The 22,913-nt window shown below is 36.6% G+C and overlaps 3 protein-coding genes across 3 annotated transcripts in view; 1 reads left to right on the top strand and 2 right to left on the bottom strand.

Moving 5' to 3' along the window:
• The window catches only part of LOC140163260 (transient receptor potential cation channel subfamily A member 1-like), a 64,002-nt gene that overhangs the window by 22,222 nt on the left and 18,867 nt on the right, over positions 1–22,913 (bottom strand). Inside the window, exons 14-16 of the mRNA XM_072186661.1 lie at positions 22,206–22,375; positions 21,309–21,453; positions 58–141 (exon numbers count right to left, since the gene is read on the bottom strand). Coding sequence (XP_072042762.1) covers positions 58–141; positions 21,309–21,453; positions 22,206–22,375 — 399 coding nt within the window. The remainder of the gene's footprint in view (positions 1–57; positions 142–21,308; positions 21,454–22,205; positions 22,376–22,913) is intronic.
• LOC140153840 (uncharacterized) lies at positions 1,349–5,392 on the top strand. The gene is made up of 3 exons (XM_072176661.1): positions 1,349–2,185; positions 2,942–3,188; positions 3,642–5,392. Exons 1-3 carry the CDS (start codon positions 2,017–2,019, stop codon positions 3,826–3,828), a joined length of 603 nt encoding a protein of 200 aa, XP_072032762.1. The 5' UTR covers positions 1,349–2,016; the 3' UTR covers positions 3,829–5,392.
• LOC140168596 (uncharacterized) lies at positions 10,975–20,404 on the bottom strand. The gene is made up of 2 exons (XM_072192001.1): positions 20,023–20,404; positions 10,975–15,140 (listed from the first exon to the last, which is right to left on the bottom strand). The coding sequence occupies exons 1-2, from the start codon at positions 20,402–20,404 to the stop codon at positions 13,267–13,269; spliced, it is 2,256 nt and encodes a 751-aa protein (XP_072048102.1). The 3' UTR covers positions 10,975–13,266.

Raw genomic sequence — 22,913 nt, 5'->3', positions numbered from 1 at the left:
GAATTTAATAAAACATGAAAAAAAGTTTCAACAATTAGTTCGTCTAACTTAATTTACCTCGAGTGCAAAATAACGTATCTTGTTTTTGTCAAAGGAGATATCATCCGGACCTGGATCGATATACCGGTAATCGTAGGTGATCTGTAAAAATGAAGATAACAACAAATAAAATAAAACACAATACATTTCTTTTAAAAATTTAGTTACACATTATTTATAGTAGTCCAATAAATTCCCGTAACAATCGTGCAAATGATGTTAAATTTCTTGCATTTGGCAGAGATACAGCGCTGATCATTAAAGGCTATGTATGCATTTAAACAGAACCGTTGTGGGAAAAGGTCATTGAAATTTACAAGATCAAGATTCAGAAAAGGTATAGTTTGATATATTTACGATGTACCGTTATCGAGTTACGAGCAAAAATGTAACATCGTGACGTCATAGGTCTAATTTTGGCACCACATGGAGCAAATTTTGAAAATGCTCCGATTTTGTTGAAAATGGTCCCAAATTATTGGGCTTTTCATGATAAATCAGACAAATAATACTTTGCGCTATGCAGGATGTTTCGTTACGTTAGTAACACATCAAAATCGACAACACCCATTGAATTCTATCATAGACTCTGAGAGTCTATGGTTCTATTGAATCAATTTGACCTTGACAAATTGTTGTGTTACCTGGATAAGAGAGCACCCAAGATGGTTAAAACTATTCTTTTTCTGGTTTCTTGCAACAAGACAAATAATTTGAGACCAGTTTCATCAAAATCAGAGCAAATTTCACTTTCGCCCCCTGCGGGGGCAAAATTGGTACTATAACGTCACAATGCTACTCTTTTGCCCATAACGTCATAACCATACATCATAGATATGTCAAAGTATACTTTTCTGAATCCTTACTACCAGAAGATCACGATGGTATGACTTTCGAACAGGTCTGGGTAATTTTGAACTGTATGCAGCGTTCAATGACCCTTTTCTACTAAAATGAGGGTACTATTAAATGCCTCCACATCCTAGATTTTTTAGCAATATTATAGTCCTACTCATCTGCCAAATATGACACTTTTAACATGATATACACGATTGTAGTGCATGCAAACTGAAATCAATTGGACTATAGGTGAGAAACACGAAATTACACTTAAAGGAGAACTTCAACGGTAATAACATTAGCTTTCATATGTTTTATAAATATTTATCAAGTGCAACTTTGATGATTTGAAAGTATAAAAATGTCTACATCGTGAAAAAATTAATTTAAACCGTTTACTCTCTCCCTGTATTATTTAAAATTCCCACCGCGAGATCGAAATTGCCGAAAGTGCCGATGGGATAGGTCGAGTTGATTCGCGAACTATTATGGGATAGATTGTGACGTCACCGTGCTATATTCTCATCAGCCACGAAAGAAAACACACGCTTTTCAGAACAGAGTAGCATGAATCGATCCCAAATTTTACGAGTGATTTTCATTATATATGCCAACAAACTAAATGAAAATTGTTACAAAATTACAAAGAAATACTCTTCCACTTCCGTTTTCTTGTATTTATCTGAAGTATTTTGCCCTATTATGTTCAAAAAGGAGTATTTTAGCACGGTATTTTCTCGCCTTGCATTGTAACATGTTACGGTATCGGTAATGCAATGGGCTTGAGTCAAGACTAGGAGTTCAGCTTAGTCCATTTTATGGCTAAATGTCATCTTTTTTTTCTGCTGAATGATTTTAAATGGTGGAATTTTACGTTAATAACATTTATTTAATAACAATCTAGTCAAATTTATCCGGTAAAATTCTGCATAATACTGTAATGCGATCAGAAAGCCGCGAGACTTGGGAAAGCCTAATTCTTGTTGCTGCGCAACGATGTGAAAGTATTTCTATTTTTTTGACGAAGGCCAGCTGATCAGCGTTCACTTCACTTGGCGTGTTTACTTCAGCATTTCACAGAGACATTGCATTTTTTTCGACAATTTCCATCCTATTTTATCATAATAAATTTCCAGGATGAACGGGCAAATCCCAGATAATTTAGCACCCTTTCAGTATGAGCCCCGTTTTACGGCTGAAGAAATACAGAGGCGCCGAGAACAACTGCAAGACGAAGTTCAAAATGTAGTGGCTGAAGTTGATCATAATGATGATCGGAACAGAATTCTGCAGCAAAGACTCGAAGGTACGTATCATTTTGTGTTCTCTTTTAAATTAATACAGCTGTTACAAATCCCATCGAAATTTACATTTGCCTAAAAATGTGCGCGAACGTCCTCTGGTTTGAGCTCTGATTTTATTTTAAGCCTAGTACTAGTAGTATACAGTTTATACACATATATCCGTGAGCATCATGATCATCATGCATTGTTCATTTGTTGTCAAATTGATGTACGTACAAATTAGTACAGGTGATCTATACGATGATTTTTATTTTTGTGTGGAAAGGATAAAATTCATATATTCTATGTATGACTTGTTGTACTACGTACAAATTACTTGATACATCATACACCATGAACGCAACATGGCAATGATCACTGAAACACTACCCATTGTATGATTGTACCGATACAGCAAGTACATCGACATGAATCATGGTCAATTGAAATTGAAAAGCTTTTTATATAATATCCATGAAACCTAATAATATTATGCAGGCCTGTGAACTTTTCGGAATTGCTTGGCGTGAGACAGTGGCGTGACGCGTGACCAGGCGCTCGAGAATCTAGAATGATCAAAATAAAAAAGTTAACCCTGCCCTCCACCCACTTTCTTTATTATTATTGATGATGCGTGAGCTTTTTCAAACATCTACTACCTTGGTGTGATATTTTGCTACCTTGACCGGCTTGGCATCCATGTGAGAGTGATTTTGCTAATTATGATGATAGAACTCGATTGATACTGATTTGTGTCACTTTTAATTTATTGTTGATAGGTGAACTCGCAGTTGAAAGATGGTGCGACTGTAACAATTGTGATGTGCCACAAAATCCGACAAGGCAAATGTGTGAGTGCTGCCACGAGCATACAGCATTGGATGAAAAGCTTGAGGATTATAATTGTATCACCGAACATCCGGATTTTGCCCCAGTTTGCCTTACCCCTGCTGTTTTACATATGGTTGTAAATAGCCTAAAGGAGGTGCGTGGGTATGGCCCTGGCGGAGATGGTTGGACAAACAGGTAAGCTAAGCTTGCTATTTATTTCAAAGTGAACATTTTGTTTTGACACTTTATGCTACACTACTCGATGTACTTGTACAAATGGTATAGCTCCCATCCCCTCTTGCAGTTTTACCTGTTTTACATTTTCAAATATTTTTTTTTAAATTGTCAGGGTTTGATAGCAGTGACATGTAAATTGTTACATGATTTTAATACATGCATTGACACAATGGCAATGTTTTTTCCAACATTTTTGTCTGAGAATTAAACAGTACAAATGATACTGTCATAATTTTTATTTATTTATTTCGACCTTTCTTTATACAAGGTAGCTCTTTCAGTATAAAAGCATTGCTATTCTTGGAGGCCCTGTAACATAAATTTTCTTAGCACATGTACCAATTTTGCCCTGTATGTTAATTTCACCAAAACTCACTCTTACAATTTTCCTTTTTCTTTTGATATCAACAGGCTCTATCGTCATGTTTCGTACCGGGCATACACCTATTGGATTCACCAACGGCTTGGCCGGTACAACAGGAGGGCTACACCAGCATGTGTTGTTCTTACGATCAGGGCCAATTTCCCAGAGGAAAATGATGAGAGCTACATATCCTTCAAAGAAGCGGATGAAGTGGGTGATGCATGGCATTTGTAATGGACTTTTCATGTAGCTTATAAAAGGACTCTTGTGTATATTCACAAGAACAAAACACTTTGTTCTGTGAGCCGGCAGGCCTAGACAAGGTGGACATTTTGTGGTTGTTTGTTGTTTCTGGGTTTTTTTACAAATAAGGCCGTATGTAATTAATGTTAAAAAAAATCTTACAAATCCCATTAATTGGGGGGGGGGGGGTGAGAACCAAACATTATGTTTGGTTCTTTCCCCCCCCCCCAATTCATGGGATTTGTTTTCAGATTTTTCTTAAATAAACTTTTGAATGCTCTAGGACCTTTTGCATGGGGGAATCACTCCATCAATTCATTAATTTTATATGGCTAATTCAAAGTGACCTTTCTGTTACGGCACTATAAACAAACAAACAAAAAAACACACAAACTCTGACAGTTGGTTCCATAGAAAAATGTTTTGTTTTCCTGTCATAAATATACCTAAACATGAAATGGAAAGGGTTACAAAACTCATACATGAATTAATGTAAACAAGAAAAACATATTTTGTACTGGCATTGTGTGGGGTGTGTCAACAACGCTGTTTGCTCATTGCAAGGTTTCATAATGTGCAAGGAGAGTCTCGAACAGGCAATATCCTTGAAAGGAAGAATTACGTATTTTTTTTAGTATTATACAACATGTGTGACATGCATTTCCTATTCATGCATGTTTTCAGATCGAGGCTCTCCTTGTATATTACAGGCCCATTCAATGGACGAATGAAGAACGCTGTGGGTACTCTTATAAAGAAAATGTGTATTTTGTAGTGACATTGTGTGTGTGTGCAGGCCCATAACCAGGTTTTATTTGGGGGGGCAAGTGTTGAAAAAGTGGACTTGTGGGCAGATTTGGGTCAAACTTATGGACTGTTTTTGACCAAAAGGGGCTAAAAATCTCAATGGGACATTTTGGGTCAAGAAAGGGGACTTTTTTTGGAATTTGGCAATTTGGTTACAGGCCTGCATGTGTGTCAACAATTCTATATGGCATTAGGAGTGTTGTGAAAATTAAACACTCAGTCCTACCGTCCTAATATTTGTGTAACAGTAACACATTAGTTCATTTATTAAAAAAAAAAAAAAAACATGGATTTTGTACCTTTACTGACAGTGTGTGAGTCAACCAGTGGTGCTACCAGTTATATAAGTGTTATGAAAATTAATTCTCAGGTAATATGCTCAGGTTCAATTTTTTGTGCAGTTGTGTAAGTAAAATGTATTTTGTACTGACATTGTGTGTTGCATTGTGAAATTAAATGCTCAGGTGATATTGTAAATTTGCATTCCTGTTTGTTTACTTACTGTGTTGTGCACCAACATTTAGAACCATATTTGGAGTGCCCTTAGGGAACAACCCAAAAGTTCGATGAAGCCCTATAAACGAAAGTCCTTTCGTTAGAAGGCTAACCCCCTCCCCTCTAACGTAAGTGTCAAATATCAAAAATTCCAACCCGTATTCATTGGGCACAGAGCCGTCACTATGGTCGATGGAGTTGTGGAGGGGTGCGACATTGCTAGGATATTGATCACGTATACGGAACAAAATAATTCTGTTTCATTTAAATTAAATAAAAAATTAGGACTTGCTGGGTTTTCAAATAAAAAAGAATCAAAGTGCGGTACAGCTGCTTTAAAAATGAACTTAAAGTTGCAGGTTGCGAGTACTGCACTCTATATTTATTTGAAATTTATTTGAAATCATTTTGAAGCAACCACTGTAAAATGTCAATATCGTACTTCAGAAAATACTAAAATTTTATAATTATTTATTACATCCTTCAAAAAAGATTAATTTTGACCGATGTTTTAACTACTTCTTTACAAACGTAACTTTTTGACCCCCCCCTCCCTCCCTAACGAAAGGACTTTCGTTTATAGGGCTTCATCGAACTTTTGGGTTGTTCCTTACCGAAATAATGGATTGGATTGGTAGCGACATAAGTATTGGATTCCGAGTCATAATACCCAATAATCAATTTGACGAAATTGAAGTGTAATATTTTTTCCAGACCAGAGGTGGAGGGTAAATAGCAGTTTAGTTTTTGCTTCTCTTTCCAAGATAAGATTACTGGGCAATAAGATCATTGAGCATTTTGAGATATAGTGGGTCAAAGTTCATACTGAGGTCAATTCAAAACTACTCAAATGCATTGAAAAATGCTGGTCACCAAATCATTCCTCTTGTCATAGCGATCCAGAAAAAGTATACTTTTACCTCTGTGTGATGTTCCCTTCAGGAGTTATGCGAAAATGTCAAAGGTCACCATTTGACCTCCAGAGGTCAAAACCTGCAAAATACTGATGTGTATGAAAATAGTCTCAAATTGTCTTCTATTAACAAATGCAGAAAAGAATAGTTTGCCATAGCTAGGATATTTCATTGCCATGGTGACCTACGGTCAATATCCATTGAATGATATAGGTCTGGCCCTTTTTTGCTGTTACCATGTTTAAAATGGTGAACACTTTGAGACTATTGTGGTGAAGATCAGAGCATTTTTCAGGTTTTGAATGCATGTGGAGGTCAAATTGTGTTTCTGGACCATTTAGGAGATGAATAATTTGGTTAACTTTAAACTTTCTAACAACATTGAGCAGTTTGAATTTTAACCTCCATATAAACTTTGACCCTCCATATTATCTTCAAATGCTCAATGTTGACAGAAGTCCAGTTAACTTATTTGTGGTCTTGAGAAGCAAAATCTACCAAAAAAACATTGGACACCAAAACAAGCTTCTGTGGAAAAGTTAAATCAATGTGTGATTTGCATAAAGAATAGATTCCTATTTAAATGTGTTTCACTGATCATATTATCCCCTTTTAATTTTGAGCCAAACAAATGAGGTATAACGAAGAAAATTGTCATTTCATTCTAGCGCCCACAATGCGTAACTACGCTCGCCGATCGTATTACATGTAATACTGCACGGATCATCAACCTCAACATGTGTAAACATAAGCTGACATTCACACAAGTTGGCAAGCACTCAATCGGCGAACTCTGAATTTGAATTTTATTGTTATCACATCCCTTCAGGCTTACGTCTTTTACAGTAGGCCTATACCACTGGGCATTATGCAAAAAGGTGTAGAGTAAAATTGAGGGCATCGCTGTGAAGCAAATCACACATGGCTTTAAGTTTGGCAGCAGGACTAATATATTTTAATGGGCCGTCCTTCTCAAAAATAGTACAAGTTTGCTTGAATCAATATCAATTTCCTCAGGTATGACACAATTCCAGGCCTGAAATTCCAATTCATTAACACAAGTCAGTCAGAGAAAGGCAATCACTTTTTCTTTTCACTTAATTTATTTGTGCAATTAAATGTACAATTTCTATGAACAATAACATATTTAATATAATATTCTGTTAAAATATGCATTCTGAAGTTTAATATTAAAGTTTGAAAAAGGAGACAGCAAAAATGGCAATCTTTAAAAGCGTAATTTTGTGTGCTTTTTAAACTTTGCTTGTTTTTAAATTTGCCGGAAGTTCTCAACATTAAAAGATCAGTTCATAAGTTTTTATTTTCATGGTAGTGATCTCCAGTGTGAAAAGCACAAAAAATAATGTTCCAAAAAAATTTCCATTTTTCTAATAGGCTAAATATTGGTAGTCCCGGTTCTTCTTTTCAAATTCTATGGCAGTTACAAACCTTTGTTATTTACACACCTTTATGCTTGGGGTACCTTAACCGTAACCGTAATACTAGTATATTAAAACTAGTATTACGGTTACGGTTAAGGTACCCCAAGCATAAAGGTGTGTAAATAACAAAGGTTTGTAACTGCCATAGAATTTGAAAAGAAGAACCGGGACTTTGGGGTATTTTGTTTTCCCTCGGAATGCGCAACTGCCATAGAATTTGAAAAGAAGAACCGGGACTTTGGGGTATTTTGTTTTCCCTCGGAATGCGCTCAAGGCATTTGTTGTCATGCAAGCACTGTGCACTGTCGACAAGGACCCGATTACCCCCAATTTTCTCCCCATAGCCGACGGCACAATTGTATGTGACGGTATAGGGAATCCTGGTTCTCCTTCTCTAGTTCTGTGGTAAATACAAGTGATATCGTTGTTGGGCAGGAACAACCTTATGTGTCATTGGCCCCTGAACATGCTTAAAGCAAAACCTATGTAACTGATTGGCAGTTTTGTTTTAAACATGTTCAGGGGCTACAAACACAGGTTTTTCCTGCTCAACGACGATATGCAAGATGCATTAAACTCAGTAATATTCATAAATATACAAATGCCATGACCCAAAAATGCCATATACTATCGCCATACCAAGTTTGATATAAAATTGGACGGATTGAGTGTGATACCTGAATTTATCGGTCGAGCTAGAGTTTTCAAATATCATGCGAGACGAAGTCGCGCGTGATATTTGAAAACTCTAGCGAGACTGATAAATTCAGGTATCATGCGAAATTATCCGTCCAATTTTATCATTATTATGTCTTCAGAATCTTTTTTTGGTCAAAAACATGATTTTGGTCAAAAATGCAACTCTTGGTCAAAATGATTTTTGACATGATTTTTAGTCAATTAAGGTGATTTTTTGTCAAAAATATGATTTTTGATCGAAAATGTGATTTTTGGTCAAAAATATAATTTTTGGTCAAAAAATGCGATTTTGGGTCATGGCTTGTCACATTTACAAGAAAAAATCACACCAAAAGAGACTTTTACGCATGAAGTATAATGAACTATGCACTCTTATGAAGAGGCTACAGATATGAAAAAACCCTGTAGCTCCAGGTGACCGATACACAATTTTATCAGACAGCCAGGTTATGTACAAAGTATAGGAGCCAAGATTCTGAAGACATAATAATGAAGTTGATCGGTTATTGCATTGGAGCTGCACAGTGGAATAATGGTTTTGCTTCCACCTGGACAAACAACTGGACAGCCAAACAAAGAACCATCTGGGCAATAATATAAGCCCCACAACTTTTCCAAGAACTGCAGACTGCATATCATCAGCCTGCTATGCCTTTTCCCAAAGTCATTTTTTGTAATTTTGAGAACAAAATACGAAATGTGGTTCAAGCATTTAAACATAAAGGTGATTATTATGTACATTTATATAGAGATTTCTAAACAACATTTCATTAAAACCTTTGATCTAAACACATGAAAGTTCATCCTTCATTTGTACCTCTCGGAATTTTTATATGGTGACTCCATCTTTCATCAGCGAGACTGTGATGTTGATCATAAGGTAAGCTGACAATATTATTTATAAGGTTTCCTGCAGTAGAACGGACGCGCCGCATCTATTGTTTTTTATACCGCAGGCCGCCGACACAATTAGTTGTTATCAGCTAATCTGTTTTATCACCGAAAAGTGTGAGACTGATCAATAAACACCACCGCATCAACTCAATACGAAGCCTACCGCGGTAAGCTTCCAGCACCGATCTATTTACATAGGCCTCCCTAAAGTCACTGATTTGAAACTCTTATCTTAAAGCATGTTTATATTGTTAATTAACATATAACTGGTAGGGGAAATGGCCTGGCGTGGTTGAAGCTTTTGGATTATAGCTTTTCAAAGCCGATTGGGAGCCATTCTGGAAATAGGACTCATTTTAAAATCGCTGGTAAATTGGTAAAAATGGTTTAACCATAGACCCTGGGTATAACCTAGAAAGGTTTTCGATTTCAACACACCAATAAATGAGCCTAATAGTAACATAATTATAACATTCCTCATGGTAATGTTACATGGGTTATAGAACTGTTTTTATACCGCGAAAACTTCAGATAACTGTCCTGAAAACATCAGTCGCTCGTCGCATGCAATACACGGCATGACGGCAATCCACTTTTCCGCATTAAAATATCTGCACTATCGCCTCGTGTTTTCATACACCCCACTGCACGTGCGAATTGGCAATCTTTCCCAGTTTCGCGTTATTTCTAGAAAGGAGGGTGCAAGCATTCCCTGCATATTTTTTTTCTACGATATCAGAATCAGAAGTTATGCTGAAAGGCATAGTCCATTATAATAAATCTTCCCAAGAGAGAAAAAATCTGATTTTTATATAATTTTTATATGAGCTTAAACTCCTAAAAATGTACTTATTAAAAATTGTAATAGTATATTTGAAAAACGCTTCGCACAGAGTCGGGGTTTCGCCCTTTACATGATAAATGAAAACATTGGGCGATCTAAAACATGCTTCAAAGTCTTACTTTTTTAATCGAGTCGTATCAATTTCATGTATATGATCAACCAAGCTTCATTAATAAAAATAAGTATAGTCCTGACGTTTGTGACAATGTACAGTATTTCAAATTCAAATTTTCCATTTCGTAGGTTGTCATGATCTGTTTGCCGATACACCTCCTGATTGAATCGCCGCCCCAATTAACATTGTTTGAGCATTCAATAGAATAATGAGATAATCTGTTAATTCTGTTTACCACTAAAGTGTGTGAATTGTTCTCGATTGACCGGGAACGGGACCGTGTTTACAACTCTATCCTAATTGTGAGATTAAATCAATTGCATAGGATTTGGCAGTTCACACATCGGATTTGGCAGCCGTGTTTACAACTCTATCCTAATTGCCAGATTAAATCAATTACATGGGATTTGGCAGTTCACACATCGGATTTGGCAGCCACAAGTCAATAATATTATAATAATCTGCATTGCATTTGCCACTTCGATTTTCGTTTAGTGCCGGCCAGTTAGGGCCTACTATTAAAATAGGGCCTACTAGTGCCGCCCGTAAAGCAAAAATCACTAGCTACCGATACCATCAACAATAGCTGGTTAATACTGTAACAGTAAACAGTTATATTCATCCATTATCACACACACTCCCTAGATGTTTATAGTTATATTGACCCATGATTTAAACCAGCGTAAACAATGAACATTGTTTATTCAATGTGCACTAGTGCAGAAGTCCTTCGTACTGCGGTGTACCGCGACTGGTGCCACTACTATTAGTGACCATCGATTTTATCGGAAATCTCAAGAGGTGCTAATTGCTACTTACAGAAGTGTGAAAAAATGGGATGAGGTACGCCCCATTTGCGGGATCCCGCTAAAAACTGCAGTGCGACTGGGTAGGCTTTATAAATAATATTGTCAGCTTACCTAAGGAGGTGACCTTTTTATCAGTCTTGTAGATTCATGGAAGTTCGAACCTGCCCCTGTCTCTGTTAAGAGACAACTGATTGACTGATTTGCACTACTTCCTTGATGCCTCAAAAAAGTCACAATCTGATGATCAAACATCAGTCTCAGACTTGCTGATGAAAGATTGAGTAACCATCTGAAAATTCTAAGATGTAGGATTTGTAATTGGATCAAAAGTTTTAAACTTAAATCATTCAATACACCAACACAGATGAACATTCATGAACAAATATTTCATTGATTATGGCAACAACAACAAAAAGTTCTGGCCAGACAGATCAACCCAGCTTTGGCATTTTTGTTTAGGCAAGTTAAAAACTTATGTTTATTTTGGCCTAAGTGGATTGGATTGGTTTTGGCTGAAATTTTTTGACAATTCAAAGTTAGTTATGAATTATTGAAATTCAAAATTTCGATTTATTTTACAGATTTGCTAAACTAAACAATTTTCTTGATGAAAATTTACATAAGTTTTTTTTTTTTCAAATTTGTCAAGCTTTCCAGAAAAATTAAACAAAAACCCCCAACTCCTCCACGCCATTTTTGGTGGTACATTGGGGATGGCTTTGAAGTCCAATCTCCAGCACACTGATAAAATACAGTGGATATGATGGGTTTCTATAATAATTGTTCAGAAGTTCAGAGCGATACCTGTTCTGCCAGGGCACCAGCAGTCGGCTTTTGAAGCGACACCATACACTTTCTCTAGAACTATTATTCATACAGGCAAAATGTTATAAGAATTAATTACAGACAGTAGATTAGAAAATATATTTTGCCTTCTTTTTACTATAGACAGTGATATCAGAGTGCATACATGTACATTTCACCAGGCACAGTTTGTTATAAGTGATGGCCTATATGTGTACATTTCAAAATAGCCGATTAGGCGACGAAAAAAGAAAACATTGTTTTATGGGCCCGACCAACCTAGATTTTCCAAATTTGGTCAACAAATTTTCTTCTGTACAAATGAAAGCCAACCCAATATCAAAAAATATCAGTAACATTTTTGCAAAACATTACAGATTTTCTTGATTTTGTTGAATGAAAAAGGACCCGACCAACTGACTCTACTTGAAATTCTCTCGCATTATGTGTATGTGCTAAAAAGCTACGGTACCTTAACATAACTGATTCCACTGAAAAAAAGCAATATTGCAACTTTGTCATGTACAAGGATGTAAATTCACTGATACTTCCACCTCTTATAGCATCAATACACTTGTTACACAATCTAAAAGATGACAAATACATCTACTTGGAAATATTGAACACTTCACTCACAGAACCAGATAGGATAAGTCAATGGATGTTTCTCTTTTTTCTGATCAGAAAATGTTTGTTTCAGATCCATGGGCAATTTAATTTGTCACTGATTACTCATGGCTTAAGTTATATACCACATTTCCTCAAATAGTAGTCCCCCTTCAATTAAACGCCCCATCACTTTTTTGAACCAAGATGTTTCAAAAATACTGATATTTCCATGCTATCTTGTTTAGTAAGCTTACCATGGTGCGCACATGGTTGGTACTGGAGTCGGTAATTGGCGAAAATCTGGTTGTGAATCCGGAAGTCATCGTTCCTGGTTCATCATTTCAGCGTGAGTTTCAAGCTTACCCAATGATTTTATCAGGAATTATTGTTCTAAAAATGGTCTCTAATAAACGCCCCCTGTTGGAAAATGCAAGGCCGGGGGAGGGCTATTTAAGGAAGTATGGTATGCACAGTAATTTTCTGGTTTTAATCGGAATCCCATCAGTTGTCAATTAGCATATATTTCCTAAATTGAAATCAACTTCTGGGTTTTTCTCCCACTGTCACAACAGCAATTTCTTAATTTAGTTTTAATTTTAATTTAATTTTGAAACACATCAAACCTGTGCTATATCTATTCAAGTACTCCCCCTGCCCCATCCCAGAGAATGTAGGGAAAGGATGCCATTTTTGGACTATGGTAATGGTACATTTCTCATGATCCATTAGATCTCTCTACGCATTACAAGCTACACTATCCCATTGCTTTTTACAGTAGCCAATCCCTATATTGCAGGGTTAAACATGTCACAGAAACTCCTGGTGAGACACACTAGTCCCATCTAGCAATACATAACAATATCCGATATTTCCTAGAAGGGGGGGGGGGGTGAAATACTTGACTATTGCATAATATTTACAAGTTCTGAAGACACAATCAGGCAACACTTCAGAACACTGGCAAAGAACAACCTAGTGGACAGCACAAAGCAAAGCATTATGAACCAATTGGGTGGCCAAGTTGATCTCCAGTTCCAAACCTTGACTGATGTGCAGCAATGACCACTGCCTTACCAGGATTCTCTGCTCCTGCGATGTTCTTTTCCAATGCCTTTGCAGGTGGATCAAAGAACTTCTTGTCCGTTCCCTTCTTTTTGGCCAGCTTCCGCAGTAGAACATCCTCAATCAGGTCATATACATACCCATACTCCTTCCCTTCGTAGATTGGCTTGGCTACCCAATCCTTCTTGGCCTTTGGATACACAACTTTATACCTGAGTGACCCAGCTGGGCCAGAATGCTTTGTTTCATGCTGCACACGAGCTTGAACCCTACCTGTGTTCATATTGTTTTCAATAGCAGCCAACTTTGTTCTGACGACCATTCCCTCATAACCGAAATTGCTACGTTTAGGGGCGAACTTAAGTAGGCTACTGTTGAAAACTTCAGTTTTGCCAGTATGGCAGAACAAGTTTACCTTATTAATACCTTTTAGAAGGGTGTTATCATTGATGACCTTTCCAAGTGCCTCATGAGCCTCAGATCCCTCTTCAAGCCATTTCTTTGCTTCTCTTTCTTCAGGTGGCAGGGGATCATGGACACACTGATGATACTGCTGGGAGCCACCCCAATCATGCCTATCAACCACATGGTGGACAACTGACCTCCATTTCTCAGTGAGCTCAATGGAGTTTCCATTGCAAGAGGCCGCTGCCCACCATAAGTGGTTCTTGATGGATGATATCCATGGGTTGAGCTCTTGGCACTCCTTCTGGCGGGCTTTTGCATGGAGCTTCTTTGTCACTGATTTCGCCAAGTGCCACATGTCAAACTGATGATCAATATCAGCATACTCCTCCCTCATCATCTTTGCAATGCTGGCATGACGGTCGGTGCAAAAGATGCTGAGTTCAACATCATTCTCCTTCAGCCTATCCAGCAGACGATGGCAAGCCTCCTTTTCCATCGCATTGCTGCTAGACGCCTCATTTACAGAGAGGGTTTCAATATCTAGAATTTTCCCAGTGTCCATTTCCATCATAACATAAGTGCAATACTTTGCACAATAGCCTGGGGTATCACACCGTGCATCCCCACAACCTCTGACAGGTGTACCCTCCAGACTCCTCCACAAAGTATGCTTCTCATGGTACCAGGATTCATGGACAACTGGGAAAATGAAACTCCCCTCATGGCCAATTTTAGTACCCTCAGAAATAAATCTAAGGTTCATAAAACTGGCCATATGAGACGCCTTGGCAAAGGAGGTGCCGCTGAATAGCATGGCGGCTGACAACATCAGATTCCCTGCTGGAACTGCCTCCTTACCTTCACCAATAAGGGGTTGGGAAGACCACTCCCATGGATGGCCCTTCAAACACGTTGTCTTCACTGTAAGCATAGAGCCCTTCAGGGAGCCCAGTTCTGACTTTTCTTCGCTATATTTATCTACATGGTCGTATATTAACAATACACTGCCACAATGACACCTACACTGACCAATCAAAGACCTTAAACAGGAATTAAACACAATATACTTAGAGTCATTAATTATCTCCCTAATCAGTTCTTCTGTAGAACATTCCTCATCTGATGATGAAGAGGATGATGAAGGTTCGTAGTCTGTGTCTTTTTTGCCTGGCTTTACTGGTACCTCCTCCTCATCTTCAGCGTCTTCTTTATACTCAATGCGCCTAGGTTTTGTTGGTGCAGGTGTATGCAGTGGTTTAGCCGAGGGTCTCTTTGGGGTTGGTATGCAGTACTCATGGTCATTGCCCTTGGTTGGTTGTTCAGGCAAGGGAAGCTCTTCCACTGGAGGCTGACATTGTTCTTGTTTACCCGGGTATTTACCATGTGACTGCTTCTTGGAATCTGCAAATATCAAGTAGAAGTACAAACAATATACCAGATGAAATGGAATGCTAAAGCCCAAAAAAATTGTTTGATTGGCGTAACCTGACCGACCCTAAAAACAGGCCTGACCCTAGATTTTTTTATTTTCTTGCAAAAAAATAAAAAAATAAAAAATTTAAACAAATTAAAATTTTAAAAGAAGGAGAAAAAAAAGGTTCAAAGGCCTTTATCAAAGCAATTTACAGGTTAAAATTGTGTGTTAAAAAAAATGCCTACCGACCGACCCTATATATAAAAGAGCTCATCCAATCTATTTATCAAAATGTAGCAAAGTAGATCCTCAAGTCACATGTTTTTAAATCGTGGAGATATATATCGCCGTTTGAAAATGGGACCCAATACAAACTTTCCGTTAACAATTGAAGCCTCCGAAACAAATGAAGCCTCCGAAACAACAATAAGATTAATTATCATATATGCATATCTAAATTGGTGTTTCATACTGATATCTGCATTGTAATTGTTACTTGATATGTGCAGAATGTCATAAATTTAAAAAAATGTTGATATTATGGTTAATGTTTGAAAAATATACTGATACCCAAAAAGCCTGTTTCGGAGGCTTCACATGCAAAAAACACCATACTTAACAAATGGGTAAAAAAGTTAACATGTTATAAATCTACAATATCTGCCGCATAGAATCATTGATTCAATACACACAAGAAAATAACAGCTTAGATGATCCCAACAGTGTTGTTTTCAAAAAAACTACTTCTGCAATGTTTAACCATTGTTAACATGAAGCCTCCGAAACAAAAAAATGACTTGCTGTTATAATTTAATTTTTGTCACAACTGAAATTCAATACTTAGAAGCAAAGCATGAAAATTGGTAATTGTGATATTTTTTACCTATTTTTTCATGTCAACTTGCAGTAGTTAGCCAAATATTTTACTTTTATGATCACCTGTGTTGTTAACTGAAGCCGCCGAAACACAGAGCGCTTGAATTGCCGATTCTAAAAAATAACTCCAGTTTCTGTGAAACTTGGCTGGGAGGTTCCTTTTATCAAGTAGTATTTGTACATGAAGTTAGACATTCAAATTATTTTAGGAACCCAATTAAAAAAAAAAAAATATGTTTAAGGTTGGGAAATTTCCATTGTAAATGACACTTTATGTAAAAAATTTTCAAAACTGCAATTATAAACATAGCAAAACATGGTATAAAATGTAACTTATATCTGTTGACTTACTTTGGAATGGGATTTCACATGTATTCCAGCTTTCATGTCATAATTTTCTGAGCTTATGTAAAATACATTTTTCTTAGATTTTAAGCAAAATGTTATGGAAATGTCAAATTTTTATTAGAAATCAAAAGGTTTAAGCCTTGAAACATTATTTTACTGGAATTTAAGTTGCTTCTATGCATGATTTCAGTAAACAGAAACATATTTAAGTGGTTTGAAATTTTGACCCTAAAAATCAAAAGTTACACCCTTTACTGTGAAAATGACCATATGCATTTATATGTGACCATGGTATTGGTAACTATTTTTTTTCTTTCATTGCGTTTTCATAGCACTAAATATGGCGTAGCACGAGTTACCGAAAGATGCATTTTTTATATATTTTCAAAATGTTGGCAATTTAATTGATGCCACTTATTATTTTCCTTCTACTAGTAGTGCCTTGAGTAAAAATAAGAAATTAATATACAAAACACTATCCATCACATAATAATGACCCATTTAAAACTGTAGCACGAGTCGAGTTACCAGTAGCACGAGTTACCGATGTAGTACGAGTTACCATAGCCCACTTTCCCCTGTACCAGCAAAGGTAATGCAAAATCTACCACTTGGCAGCAATAGAGGATCTCCCAACTACATGAATATGCATTTATATGTGACCATGATATTGGTAACAGCTTTCTAGCAGCAGTGTAGCCAGTGGGGGAAGGGGCAGCCTGCCCCATGACAAACTAGAATTATGCAGTTCGTAATTAAGGTGCCCATACACACACACACAAAAGTGTGTAAATAACAAAGGTTTGTAAATAAAAAATAATATGCAATATGCAAATAAGCTCATTAATATTCATATGCAAATAACATGACACAAAATTATACAGCACATCAGGCCACCATATCCAACCAAACCAAGTCTGAAGTTGATTGGTTATTGTGTTTATAATGCTGCAAAGTGGATTAATGAAAATGTAGGCAAAATTTGTAAATAAGCTCATTAATATTCATAAATATGCAAATAACATAACACAAAACTACACAGCACATCAAGCCACCATTATTCTATCACCATACCGGTACCAAGTTTGTAGTTATTGTGTTGGAGCTGTACAGTGGATTAATGAATTTGCTTCCACCCGGACAGCCAAAGAAAGAAACAAACAAACAACCAGGCAACCACACATGTGTGGGGGCCAAAAATTAAAGAGAAAAGTGACCTCCTGTCACAGGAAAATTAAAGCAAAAAATATGGAAGGCAAAGATAGAGATAAGATTCAAGGAGCCAGTTTCCACCCCGATCATGTGCCAAAATAGTGTAAATTTATTTATACCAAATTTTTGCACACACCAATAAAGTCCTTTTTTTTTTTTAAAAGCTCAAAGACTTTACATTGTACAGTCTCTCTAAAAAACATGCTATTTAGCATATATCCCACTATCAATACCTGGTCAAAATGATGCAACCAAAATTTTTAGCCCTCTACCCCCTAGGATCTAGCCTAAGAACCAATCAATTAATATGGGCCTCATGTAAGAACAGAGAATACCTTAAAACATCCACTGAATGAGTAACCGAGGCAAAAGAAGAAATAAAACAAACAAACAAAATAGATACTGGAAATCCTGAGATTAACAGCCACAGTGACATTGGTGATACTGAGATGTGTGTGGTTCTGAGATTTGTATTGGACATTGGTTTGTTGTTGAGTGTAATGAGGCTCATTTTCCAGCTTAGTGAAGTGATTGAAATCGGGCAAACTAGAGTATTTGCACCAAGCAGGAAATGGTCTCAACCAAAAGATGACCAAACATTCTATAACTCAGAAAGCAATTTTTTAAAAACTTACAGAGCAAATAACCATGAACAATACAAGTTTTGTGAGGGAATTTAGAGTCAAATAACATGGAAGTAAAAGTTTTATCAATTGTTGACTGTTCAATTTAACTGTTCAAATTTAAGCCCTAGAATAAAATATCCAAACAGGATCAAGCAAGGCGTATGTAAGGCTGGGATGTTTGTATGTAATGTGTGTGGTACATTGTATGCTGGTACATACACTGAATAGTGTTATTTGTACATAGATGGGTTATTTGGGGGTTATTTGTACATAGATTGAGTTATTTGATCATTACACCAGTTGTTGAGGAATTGTTATCAAAAAAAAATTGACATTTAGATGAACAATACCATTTTATATATGGCCGGACAAACTGTAGCACGAGTTACCGTAGCACGAGTTGCCATGTTTTTTGCCAGTCAATGTAAAACTATGAGGGGCACAACTTTTTAAGGTATACCAAAACAAACCTTATTATAGCAATTACTTATCATATAATCAATAAGGCTTTAGTGTTTTTTGTTTTAGCACACCATCAAAATAAAAATGAGTGATTTTTAAGCATGTCCTCTGCTCGTAGCACGAGTTACCGATTTTACATCTGTCCCATACATACAAAAGTTGATATCCTGAATTAGCAATACTATGAGGATCTAGCCTTGAATGTTGGGTATTAAAATACAAAAAATACAGATTCCAATCAAATTAATTTAAAAGCTGGAGCACAAAGTATGTAAAAGGACGCCATAAAGTGTAGCACGAGTTACCGTGGAATTGCCCATATAATAAACATATCATACTTGTCCCCAATGGCATGCGCTCTAATTTTTGAGAAAAATGCAAAAATAGGCACAAATTGGGCAGGGGTGTAGTATATACCCCTAGCTTCACAAAGCATTGCATTGTACTTTGTAGTGCCGTACTATTAGGCCAAGTAAAAAATAAAACATGTTTCACGTCCGGGTTTTCGAAAAAAAAGGAGGAAGAGGGGCTTTTATTTTCTATTTTTATCGCAAAATTGGTGTAAATACCCATAATTGGAGCTGTTTTAGCGTGTACAATAATGCCTGAAAAAAGGAGGAGACACTTTTTTATTTGTTGTTCTGAGAGTTACACCCCTCTATTAAATGATCACAAAACCTTCCTAAAATGTTTCTGGTATCTTATCAAGGCTATAGAAAGCATCCCAACTTCCTAGACATGTTTTTTGAAAATTTATAACTGCATTTCAAAAAATAAAAAAATATTTGAGGAAACCTCAAAAAAGGAAGCGGCAGGGGACGTGAAACATGTTTATTTTTTTATTTGGCCTTACGCCGACTTTCGTATTCGGCAAGGAGGACATTTTCGACCTCCTCGTTTGTTTACAAACAGAGAGGTAGAAAAAAGGCCTGTTAAAACTGTTCAGACCCGAAACACGATCATGTCAGAAATTAATATTTTGTTCTGGGTCTGATTATTCGGACTAAATTTAAAGCATTGTACGTTTGAAAATTGGCGACAATAATGACTGTTCAATAAAAGTGGTTAGTTCCACACTCTTTCTATCTTCTATCCGGGCTTCTATCCACGCAGTAACTATTGTGCCGTCTTGGATAGTATATATTTCTTGATCAATTCTGCCTTCCCTTGACCATGTTGACATGCTTGAAGTTGTTGAACCGTCATGACCATGGATAAATAAAGCATGACATGAATGATAAGCAGTAAGCTTATGAAACCGAAATGAACTTTTTTTAAAATACATATGTATACCATGATTACATTTTAAAACAAGTTATTGGATTGAGATAATTCTTTGGTGTACTCACGGTTCGCTTCTGGGCTTCCTTTTCCTGTCGTACAGCACGCTGTTGTGAAATGAGTCTGGGTTTGGGATCAGATAACTTTGTCAAGTTCAATGTTGGTACAACCCCGGGCTTCAGTCTCTTAGGCCTTGCTTTTTCTATTTTGCCATCTGCCAACATGACCTTTGAGTATGTATCATCTTCATAATCGGACGGTGCGAAGTGCAGCCCACACACAATTTTGTTCCTGAATTTGTAGTTCTTCAAACTACCTTCCCATTGGATCTTGCAGGCGATCAGCCACCGCCTTGATGTTTCCAAGTCTTTAGCCGGAAACCTATGGCATGGAATATCTGTTTGACCTGTGTTGGTTTTACAGTGGAAGACCCTGCACAGCGGCATCGCTTCTCATACTTTTCGCATCAATTCAAGAATTGAAAAATTAAATTTGTGTACGTGGAGAAACTTTTTAAAAAACTTTTCGCGTAACAACACATGCACAGCTTTGTTTTCACTTGTTGAATCAATCAAAGATGGCCGCTATCGATTACAAATAGCCTCGTAGGAAAAAAATAGGGAGCGAAGTTCGTACTTTCGATGCCGTACTCCACGAAGGTCAATATATATATGAACTACGACTCGGAGAGCCGCAAGATATAATTTCTCTACAGTATAAAAATGTATGTCATAAACTTTATATTTAGCTCTTAATCTTGACAAAATACTTCGGTTATCTTATTGTTTTACAATTTCAAAGTATAAACATCCGTAATTTGTTTGCAAATGTGACACACAATGCTCCTTGACACCGATCGAAATATCTGAATCAAATTTTTTCACAATTTAAAAACGCTAATTTCCCCGTTCGCCAGGTCTAGCTCGCCTACGTCACAGAATATGAATATTCATGAGAAGTTTAAACCCAATATGGCGCTGCCCGTAGACTGAAAATGTCGATATAAATTCTTCGATTTCTTCTTTACCGGTAACTTTTATTGATTTTACATATCATAATATGTTTGGAAAATTATTTATCTAACATATAAGAGCCAATGTCATGATCGATAAAGTTCTCCTTTAAGTTACAGTGAAAACACTTTCGCCTGTATAGTATATGATTTTACAATTTGGATTGAGCCATGCCATACGAGTCTGAAGCAAGTTATTATATATAATACGTGTGTGCCTCAATACATACAAAAAATGAACAAGCAATCTGACATCAAAGACCTTCGATTATTAACATGATTAAGCATTGATATAAGCAATAAAGAGAGCAATGGTACAATAAAACACAGTAACACACCTTAAGATCAGGATGATTGAGGTCTTCATGGGAGTAGGTGACACATTGATTCATCACTAGAAGTGCTGTTTCAGGAAGTCTTGCTATCAGTCTCCTCATTGGAGAATGCCCAGTTGCATCGCAATTGTTCATAGCAACCTCCCAACTGTTCGCATCAAGTAAAATAACAATTAACAATGTATTTATTTCATTTCTGACTCTCAGTCCCAGTTACTAACTATCGCTTTAAAAAAGAACGATCGGAGTCGAACAATCAGAAAACATAATATCGAGGATAGAACCAGAAAGCCTTGACTCACTATGACCAGCTCTCACATAATGATCATAAAGTTGGCAAAATAAATTTCTGAGATATTCCAGATTTGAAATCCTTATTTCATACCCTTTAACTTCATACCTTATAACTTATTTTGTTTTCTATTGATTTTTTGATTGATTAATGGACTATATCTTCTATGCTCATTTTGTGGGAGCAGGTGACTGTGAGTTAAGTTTACTGGCTCTCATCCCTCGATATTATGGAATTCATTTTCAATGAGTCCAACAATACTGAAATTTACAGACATTTACAACTGTTTTGTTGTTGTTAATTTTGGACCAGATATTTTGTAAAGAGAGGATAACACTGGACATGCACCACGATTGCAGGCCTTCCTGAATGAAATTGATATTGATGGAAATGGCAGACAGTTGATTGAATCTTGATTGGCAAGTGCAGGTGTCGTCAATGTACAAATAAAATGAATACTGCAGTATTTTTTGTAATCATGGATTCATGCTGATTTTGATGATAGAACACCTAGGATTTTATTGTTGTCATGAGATTTGTATATAAATTAGACTCAATTGACTGGAAGTGGATTTATTTATCGTAGACGTACATAATAAATTTCACACCTTTTACAAGACAATATCGCTTTGGCAACTCCTTCATGTCTGTTCTCTATAGCTACATCCAGTGGATACTTTCCGTAGACGTTCTGTAGGCGGAGATCAGCTCCACTGTTCAGTAATAACCTGGTTGGTGCTTCGTGTCCATATTGGGCACATAAATGCAGAGCAGTGTTCTGTAAACATGGCAAAATGTTAAAAGAGTGTTGTCCAGATCCAAGTATTGATAACTGAAGTAAATGGTTTGCAACGCCAACAGCACAAAATCGACGTTCATAGTGCTGTTTATTTATACAAGACTTTAGATCATTGTTTTCCTTTCTACACCGGTTGGTCATTTGTCCAAAACGACTGAGGAATTCCCGGAAAATTGGAAAACATCACACATTGTTTCACAGAACAGCGACTAATATCTGCAAATTATGTCGATGCTTTTGGGCCATTGAATGTTATAAATTTGGCGCCAAATTAAAACCGTCAGTGTTGATTTGCAAGTCTGAATACTTACAAAGTGTAATAAAATGTGGACCAGTGTAACATTATAATTTACAATTTGAGTTCAGGACTGTGCAGTTTCACGAGGGGACCGTTATCTAGAGCACGGCTTGCGAAGAATCACACATCCGATATAACGATGTTTAAAGTATACTGTTATTGTACTTTTTACCCCAAAAGAACATGGAAAGTATAATTGAAATCGCTTGATAATACATT

This window comes from Amphiura filiformis, chromosome 1, assembly GCF_039555335.1.
Source record: "Amphiura filiformis chromosome 1, Afil_fr2py, whole genome shotgun sequence".
Taxonomy (NCBI): domain Eukaryota; kingdom Metazoa; phylum Echinodermata; class Ophiuroidea; order Amphilepidida; family Amphiuridae; genus Amphiura; species Amphiura filiformis.
This window is presented reverse-complemented; position numbering and strand designations above follow the sequence as displayed.

What these genes read in the sequence shown, in the direction of transcription:
- LOC140153840 (XM_072176661.1), top strand. Translation starts at nt 2,017, where the DNA reads ATGAACGGGCAAATCCCAGATAATTTAGCACCCTTTCAGTATGAGCCC. An exon ending in TCTGCAGCAAAGACTCGAAG is followed by an intron (nt 2,186 to 2,941) that starts GTACGTATCATT and finishes TATTGTTGATAG; the next exon opens with GTGAACTCGCAGTTGAAAGA. An exon ending in GGAGATGGTTGGACAAACAG is followed by an intron (nt 3,189 to 3,641) that starts GTAAGCTAAGCT and finishes TGATATCAACAG; the next exon opens with GCTCTATCGTCATGTTTCGT.
- LOC140168596 (XM_072192001.1), bottom strand. Translation starts at nt 20,404, where the DNA reads ATGCCGCTGTGCAGGGTCTTCCACTGTAAAACCAACACAGGTCAAACA. An exon ending in AGCCCAGAAGCGAACCGTGA is followed by an intron (nt 15,141 to 20,022) that starts GTACACCAAAGA and finishes TGATATTTGCAG; the next exon opens with ATTCCAAGAAGCAGTCACAT.